This window comes from Nematolebias whitei, chromosome 5, assembly GCF_014905685.2.
Source record: "Nematolebias whitei isolate Nwh7 chromosome 5, NemWhi1, whole genome shotgun sequence".
Classification (NCBI taxonomy): Eukaryota; Metazoa; Chordata; class Actinopteri; order Cyprinodontiformes; family Rivulidae; genus Nematolebias; species Nematolebias whitei.
In genome coordinates, this window is record NC_056502.1 from 34,195,293 (window position 1) to 34,204,569 (window position 9,277).

At 38.7% G+C, this 9,277-nt stretch overlaps 1 protein-coding gene across 1 annotated transcript in view; it reads left to right on the forward strand.

Moving 5' to 3' along the window:
* The window catches only part of LOC119410214 (basic helix-loop-helix transcription factor scleraxis), a 19,343-nt gene extending 14,381 nt beyond the window's left edge, over window positions 1–4,962 (forward strand). Inside the window, exon 3 of the mRNA XM_037677125.1 lies at window positions 4,336–4,962. Coding sequence (XP_037533053.1) covers window positions 4,336–4,374 — 39 coding nt within the window. The 3' untranslated portion in view covers window positions 4,375–4,962. The remainder of the gene's footprint in view (window positions 1–4,335) is intronic.
* The last annotated feature ends 4,315 nt before the right edge of the window (window positions 4,963–9,277 follow it).

The following is a 9,277-nucleotide window of genomic DNA, read 5'->3' on the forward strand; positions in this document are numbered from 1 at the left end:
ATTATTATTATTATTATTATTATTATTATTATTATTATTATTATTATCATTATTATTATTATTATTATAGCTGGTATATAAGGCCTGTTGAAGAGAGAGTCGTTGACTTCAAAGAGCCGTTCATTTTTGCACGGCAGCAACGTCTTGCTGTACGGCTGTACGTAGTGACGTATGACATCAGGGCCGTACCTCATGTCTCATCAAGCAGGAGAAAAAGATTAAACTAGGAACGGCTCTCAACTGTCTTTTTATGTTGTACTGTATTTAGATTGTTTGCGAACATCTCATTATTATTAAAATCATACTTGATCACAGCCCGTATAACAATGTTACATGTTGAACACATTTTATTCTGCAAGTCTTTGTCATGTTCAGTAAATGCAGCTTTTGTGTTTTGTAGTTACAATTATAGCACACTTTAACTATGAACACTGTTACAACTTTCCAGTAATGCAAACCAACAGATCACTGGTTCTACATGTTGGATGTCCACTGTTTGAATATTGGATTTCACACAAGGGATTTATTAATTCTGACACATCGTTCTCTTTTTATGAATGCGAGCTGAAGCTGTTGGGAGCTTGTCGAAAGAGATTTAACTTTTTGGATTCATGTGAAAGCATCTTGTAGAGGTGTGCTGTTCACAAACGATCTGAAGCTGCTGTGATGGGTGAACATGCGCTCCGGAGCGGAGGCCCAGGTGCTTGACGATCATGGTCTGGCTGCTTGATTTGGATTTTCCGATGATCTGTGGGTGTTCATTGTAAAAACTGGTTTTATTAATTTTTTTTTTGTGTGCACGGAAATGCCAAAAACTATTGTATATTTGTTTAATTTTTGTATAACTTTAACATATTTAGACCCTAAATGTCTACAGGTGATATGTAGTGATGTAAGACTGCCGTCCAGCACTAGTTACAGACATATTATGTCACTGGCAACGCCACTTGACGAACTGCAAAGACTGACTCTGTAAAAGGAATGGATCCACAAGAGCTGGCTCCATTAAAAAAAAACTTCAAATCCCATCATTAGCATCTCATGATTTACAACATCAAAGATATCATGTTTAAGAACAAGACTATACTAAAGTACAGCCTAGTGAAACACACAGAGTATTTCTGGTGTTTGTGCTTGCGTTCATAGCCAACTAGAAAAAGTAATTTGTCAACTCCAGTCTAATAACTGATCCAGAGTCTGGCCAGATGGAGGAAGAATCACGTTAAAGTTTCTGTCTCCTCACACTCACCTTAATTAGTAGGAGAACTGAGTCCAGCTCCAATCCTGTGATTTCATGCTCTTATTCCTACTACCTGCTCCAAACACCTCCCCACGCTAACGTCAGTCAAACGGATCTTTCCAACACCTCCACCTTGAGTTCAGACTGGGAGGAAATGTGTAACAGGTGTTGGGTTGATGAGAAGACAGGCAGCACGGAGGGTTGCTGGGGGTCAGCGCCTGGTGTATTAAAAAAATAATCTTTGGAGTTTCTTTTTTTTTTTCTATTAGAGCCTTACCAAAGTAGTTCAGAAAGAGAATAAACTTTTATTTTGATTTAATCAGTAAAAAAAAAAAGTCATCAAACTTTAGGTTGTGATGGTTCTAGATCAGTTGTCTGAGGTGAGAAATCTGAAACATCAGCTCTAAAAGTCAAACAGATGAAGGGTGTTACATTTCAAACTGGACTCGATAAAAGCCAAGGACTTTGACTTGACAAGTCCGTGGTAGACGGACGGAGCAGTGGGCGCAGAAGAGGTGAGGAGGGAAAATGTGATGTTATTTTCCTGGCCTGATAGAGAACGGCTTCTCACCAGCCAGGAAATCTAACCGTCTCCGCTCTGACACCACAGATAAACCAGAAGCACAAACAGCGGTCATGATCAGACCCTGCTGCCTGTAATTAAATTAAAGACGTGTTGCTGCTGTCTACAGCTAATGTTGGCTGCTGCTGTGTGGGATGGTTGTGAGTTCACTATCAGTCAGGAAAAATGTACTTCAACCAATAACCAAACGCAGCACTTTGACAGAACCACACTCATTTTCAGCATCGCTGCTATCAGCTGGAGCAGGTTTACCTTCAGTCAAATGCTGTGATTTATGCACACTCCAAAAAATACAGTATTTAAGGGTTGAAAACCCTTCAGATACAATAAAAACTGAAATCTGAAAACATTGTTTCCCGCTAATTTAAATTAAGTGCTTTGGTCAATCATTTTGATCTTGACAGAGATTAAAATCCTCTCCAGTGGGATTACTGTGAAGCTGCATGATGACAGTTTAGCACAACAAAAAGAGATTAGGAATGTTGTGAGAAAAATTAAAACGATTCACTAAAAAATAAATTTTCCTGAGTAATAATTATTTGTTCAGGGTGTTTCATACAGAAGCTGGTGTTTGGTTTTGGTGTGATTTTTCTAAAGAAAATGAGTTTATGATTCTGTCACCTTGAAATGACCAAAATCGATTTTTCTTATTTAAAGACAACTTTTATTTCTTGTGTGAAAAACATATCATCTGGTTTTTGTTTACAGAATAAAATCAAAATATAGTGTGAAAATTTTGTGCTTTTGTGACAAAATTTTATTAAACCATTTACTCTGATTCAGTTCAATTCATTTTATTTCTACAGCTCCAAGTCACAGCAGAACTTGTCTCAGGGCACTGAACAGAAACATTCATATGCATTAAAAAAATTAATTAGTAAAAGTTATTTATCTAAAGAAGACAGCAGATGTGTTAACTCCACTTCTTCACAGTCTCCCATCCTGAGCAAGCACAAAGGCAACAGTGGAAAGGAAAAACTCCCTTTAAACAGGAAGAAACCTCCAGCACAACCAGACTCAGGACAAGCTGCCATCTGCTTCGACCGGCTGAGGTTGAGAGGACAGGAAGGAGGAACAGATACACAATGGCAGGTCCAGCTGTTCTTAGGACCAAAAAACATGTTAAATATATAAATAATTACAAACAGTAGAGCAAGTAAAGACAGCAGAGAGAGGAAATGTGGTCAATTTGTCCTCCAGCAGTCTAAGCCTATAGCATCATAACTAAGGGATAGCTCAGGAAACCAAGCCAACCCTAACTATAGCATTTATATTAAAAAAAGACTTAAGCCCAGTCTTAAAACTGGACAATGTGTCAGCCTCACAGACAGAATCTGGAAGTTGGTTCCACAAGAGAGGAGCCTGATAACTGAAAGATCTACCTCCCATTCTTATTTTGGAAACTCTAGAAATCGCACGTAAACCTGTAGTCTGAGAGTGTAGTGCTCTTTTAGGAAAATATGGTAATATGATCCTATTAAAATTACGTGGATGAGCTATAAACTGTAATAGGCTAATCAGTTATCTATAAACAACAATGGGTTAGTTAATGATCTATAAACAGTAATGGGTTCATCTGTGAGCTATAATCAGGAAGAAGTATAGTAAAATTTAAACAGTAATAGAAAAAAAGGTTAAATCATGTCATCTGGACCAGTTTCTTTTGATTTAACCTTTTTTGCTGTTATTTACCTGACTGGTTGAGCTTTCAAACATTTTTTTTAAACGGTAATAGTTTAATCAGTGTCGTATAAACAGTAACAGGGTGAGCTAGAAACAGTAATGGGCTAATCAGATATCTATAAACAATAACGGGTTAATCATTGCTGGATGTGACGTTTTCAGCTAGGAGTAGTTGTCACCATGAGTCCTGATTTCTGAGACAGGAGAACATGTTTGATTTGTGATGTTAAATAAGAATATAAATTACTGAGCAAAAATACATTTCCAGCATTGACAGATTTCACAGCGGTGCCTTCAAATGTCTTGAAATGTTCACAAGCTTCTCCGTTTTCTTGCGTGAGCTCTGAGCCTCGCTCTTTGGTTGCAGGATATTTTAACGGGCTGGAAATAAAAATAAAAAAAAACAGAATTTGAGTTGCTGCGAGCGTCTGGAACCTGTTAGAAACCCTGCTCCGTTTTGTGTGCAATGAATTTGGAAGGATTTGGCATCCAATGAAATCAAGAGAATAATTTAAATTAAATTGAGACATGATTGAGACTTGACTAAGACACTATGGGAATGAATAGTGAGCAATAAATGTGCACGTCATTTGCAAGAACTTTGCACCAATATCACAGTTTATTTGCTTCAACAAACACATTGTAAATATGAACTTAGTGATGTCAAGTAAAATCTGCATAGTTTTTATTTGTTTGTATCTCAACGAGTTGTTGCTTGTTGCAGATGCAGGCCTCTCTGAATGTCCTCTCTCAGCTTCTGTAGTCTCCAGTCTTTAATCCTCACTCTGTAAAGCCTGATGATGCTAAGTGCTGTCCCTTTTATTCACAGAACAAGGACAGAGACAGGAAGACGAGCATCCGGAGCTAACAACGAGGACACGAACCACTCTGAGGAAATGTTCAGCACACTCATTTCACCATCACTGCCGCCTAAAGACTTCTGATACATTTTGAAGACTTTTCAAGGATTTCTATAGCACTCCAGGACTTTTAAAGGATTGTTTTTTACTTGTTTCATTGCTTTATAAGGGACTTATTTGCAGTAATGCAACCACCACAGTATTTTCCTGGGACGTATGCTCTAATAAAGACCATAGAAACATTTAAAAACACGTATGACCGACATTTTCCTGTGTTCAGTGACTCATTGTTCAGTTTGAAGAAAATATGGCACATGGACAAAAAAAGCAAACCCCACATCACGGTAACAATCAAAAGCTGTTATCAAAGTGTAAACTGACATATTAATGTATATTTATGTAACATAACAATATATAATGAAACTGTTATTTAACGGACATATCACATGTTTGATGATGTGCACTGTTGGTCCTCGCCTCCGTTTGTAGCATCCCAGAGAATATGCTGACACTCTGGTGTTACTGGTGTTACTGGTTATTTCTAATTGTTTCTGAATGGAAAATAACTCAAGACGACCAATAAAGTGTGTAAATCTGGGAGTAAAATCATAATTTTCATAGCATATTGTGTTTTCTAATTTTGTCCCAGTAATTGTCAGTTCCAACCAATAAAACTTTATATAGTTTCCATTTTGAATTTATGATGTCGGGCAAACATTTTCTAAACCCAAAATGTGGGTTTGGATTCTGGAGAGACACAAGGGCCTGAGGATGGACCAGAGAGATCCAAGAGAGGGGGGTGGGGGGGACTAGGGGCAAATTGAATCTGCAGGTATGGATACTTGGACATCTGCCTCTGTCCCTTTGCTGTCCTCTTCTTTACCTTTCCACATTCTTGTCCTTTTTTTTCTCCTCCTCTGCTCTTCCTCTCTTTTCCCCGGAGTGCCACTGGACAAAATGTGGTTGGTGATGGTTTTTCAGTGTGTTCAGCCTCACACCGCCTACCTTCTCTGCTTCTCTACTCATCCATTAGTCCATGAGTCCATCAGCTCATCTAGCCATCCATCCTGCTACCTTTTTCAAATACGTATCACCAGTGACGTGTGGTGAGCTTTGTGACAGGTGAGGCTGACTCGTCTTGATCGGATGCTCACATATTTAACTCAATATAGAAGCTTATATTTCAACTTGGCCTTTTTTTCCTTTTAAAAAGGCATCTAATTATGCTTTAAAAACTCCATAATGTTCAACAATGGTGGCAAACCCCCCCCAAAATATGTTATGTAAGGTCAAACCATTTATTTAAAAAAACAAAAAACACATGTATTATCTCACCTTTATTTTAAGATGAAGTCCATGCACCTTTTCTTCTCCATGAATATCACCTGTTGTAAAACTCATCGCGGTTTGCCTTCATTTTTAAAAGGCTGGCTGCTCCAAGGAGGAGTCTCTAATACTTTCTGTTTTTACTGAAAAGCCATCCATCCATTATCTTTTATCCGCTTCTTCCATTTTGAGTCACAGGGGTCACCGGTGACCATGTCCAGCAATCACTTTGCGAGGGGCGGGGTACACCCTGGACACCCCACTGAAAATCTAGTTTAGAAAAATCTTTAGTTTTGAGATATGAGCTTCCATTTTGTCTAAACAAATTTAAATGAGTGTCCCATTTGTCACATCCACTGTTGCCCCTCTGTGTAACAGAAGAATGCACAGAGACTGCACCTGCTTCATTATAACTAGGGCAACACTGCCCCCTATCTGTGAGACACAGTACTTTCTGCCTCACCCTGTGCATTTTCACTGTGCATTTATGAGCGATTAGAAAGCAGAACTATGTCACACACATTCATTCAATATATTAGACAGACTGTAGAACATCAACATGTGCAGCACATGTGTAATCAAACGTGTTGGCGATATACAGAGAGACAGCAGGGAATGATCCAACCGCCTACTTCATATATTGTATATGACGCAGCGCCCCCAGAGGTGAACCAGAGCACTACACTGCTTCACCCGGCATTGTTTGAACAGGCAATGCGTAAACTCCACAATTTTGACCATTGAAGTGTTGAAATAATTCAGAAACCAGTTTTATAAAACACTTATATACAGTCAACTGTACTGTACTGTAGAACTGTTTATACAGAACAGTCAAGTGGTCAAATGCATTTTCTCTTATCATTGACAGTATTTTGCTTGTCATGATGACCGGTGCCTCACCTGCCTCCCCTGACTGCATGTCACTGCTTATCACTCACTTTGCCCCAAACACAGCACTTTAGTGCATTTCACACCTAACGTGACTCTCAGACAGAAACTGGTCCATCCTGAGGACAGAACCCCCAAACTGAGCAGTGTGGTGTCGGCAGGAAAGTTCAGCTCTCTATAATGAAGAAACCAAACAAGCTCTCTACAGACGTATGGCTCAACACAGGAGAGCAGCTCTTCAGGACAAGACTCAGCGGTCCACCAACACCTCCAGGATAAGGGACATTCTTTTCAGGACCAAGATTTTCATATTTTGGACAGAGAAGACATGGTTTGAAAGTGAGGTGAAGGAAACCACATTTGTTTAACGAGAAACAAAGGAGGAGGCCTCATCTATCAGCGTTCTAAAACCTATTAAACCTGATTCCCAGTCAGTTTCTCTCTAATTTACACCTTGGTGCATGTAACCAAAACATCTCTGTGAGCCAGGCTTACAAAGACCCTAATGACCCTCAGGAGGGAGGGGAGCAGGACTTAATTTGAGCCGGATCCTGCCGGAACAAGATCCAGGAACTCTCTCATTTTGACAGGGTGCGTTCAGGCAACTGTTTGCTCTGATCCGATGTTGTGCCAAACGTGATGGTCTGCCAAAATTTGATTGGTGCTGCGGGAGCATGCACGAGAAGACTCACTGTTGCAATTCTTTGAAAATGAACAAGATTAACACCTAAAAACTATTGTTTGCTCGAGATTATAAGGTGTGTCTCCTTCTACCTTTTCCTTAATTGGTTAAAAAAAAAAGTTTAATTTCGCCTACCTGTTAAATTACGAGCAATAATCAATTTTTGGCAGCTCATAGTCAATCTTTGGCAGGCAGGCGAAATGAAGCATTTTCTTTTTTACCATTAAAGTGCATTTATTAAAGAAAAGGTGAGACACAGCTTTGCTATAATCTCGAGCAAACAAATTGTTTTTAGGTGTTAATCTTATTAAGTTTCGAAGAACTGAAATGACGAGTGTGCGCCAATCAATTTTTGTCACAACACCAGTATTGATCGGTTTACAAATTAAGTCCTGGAGGGAGATTAATCTGCATGGGAGTCTGAGCTTATTCTGCAGATTAGACCTCGGAACGCCACACTCTCCAGTTGTAAATTGAGAAAAGTTCACCGATAAAAACCAAAATGTCTTTAACTACAGAATAAAAGTTATGCTGCTTTGTTTTCCATCCATCCATTATCTTTACCCGCTTATTCCATTTTGGGTCAGGGGGGTCGCCGGTGCCCATGTCCAGCAATCTTTGTGCGATGGGCGTGGTGCACCCTGGACAGGTCTCCAGTCCATCACAGGGACACATAGAGACAAACGAGACAAACATTCATTCACTCTCTCACTCACACCATAGGGACAATTTAGAGTTACCAATCAGCCTAACATGCATGTTTTTGGTCTGTGGGAGGAAACCGGAGTACCTGGAGAAAACCCACGCATGCACTGAGAGAACATGCAAACTCCACCCAGAAAGGCCCCTGGACCGGGATTTGAACCAGGGACCTGTGCGCTGAGAGGCAGCAGCTCTACCAGTTGCACCAACGTGCTGCCCACTTTGTTTTCCATTATTAATTTTATTTATCATGTCTTCGATGATTGACAATCTACACCAGCACTCATTTTCTTCAAAAACCTTTTTATTCTAATGAAAATGTACTTTTTTTTTTCATTCATAAAAGTTCACTTTTTGTCACTTTCCATAATAATCTTGAACAATATGAGCTCCAATGTGTCTTCTTCAAGACCAGACAATCAGTTTTCATTGTTCATAGCAGGACTACAATGAATAAAAACTGTTTGAAATCCTCCTAAACTTCTTCGGGCTTCAAAGGAGCCGGACTTTTTTTCTCTCTTTATAAAGTGGTTTTGATCCGTAGTTCTTTAGATTTTCTGTTGGTCTTTTAAAGTTTTGCTTTGAACTTTAGTGGCCGTTTAGTTTTTGTTCAGAAAATACAGGAAGTTTAATCTCATATATAATGTAAAAACACTTCAAAATCATGCAATAAAATATGCAAGCAAAGAACAACAACTACTTTCTGCAGCAGATGCTGAACAGTATCTGAAACAAATGTTTTTAAGAAATTTAAAAGACATATGTAAGGTCCACAGGACCTGAGTAATACATCATCTGAATGTACAAATTTCAGCTAACAGATCTTTAAAAATCATTCAAATTAATATACGATAATATTATTTTAATTGTTTCATTTAAAGAAATTGTAACAAATTATGACTTTTTGCTGACAACAAGCCTAAAGATCCAAGACTGTCCTTTTGTTTTGATCTGTCGACACAACCCTGGTTCTTCCCCTGAGTTTCAGAAGTTTTTTTAAATTAAAAATAGGTCATAATTTAGTGTCTTTTCAAACCAACAAACGAAAGACTTCTGAAAATGGTCCGGTGCTGGACTGAAAATGAGTAAAACAGCACAAAAAAAAACCATTATAGTGTGACGTTAGCAAAATGTTGTATTTATATGATATTATCTGATTATTTCACAGTTTGTTAGGCATGCTGGTGTCTTCTGCATCAGAAAACAACACAGAATAGAAAATTACCTTAATATTTTTCCACAAAAAAGTAAAATGTAAAGAGAGTCTGACTGCACTGTGGCCTTGCATTGGTGTTCCCAAATGATTTTTATAG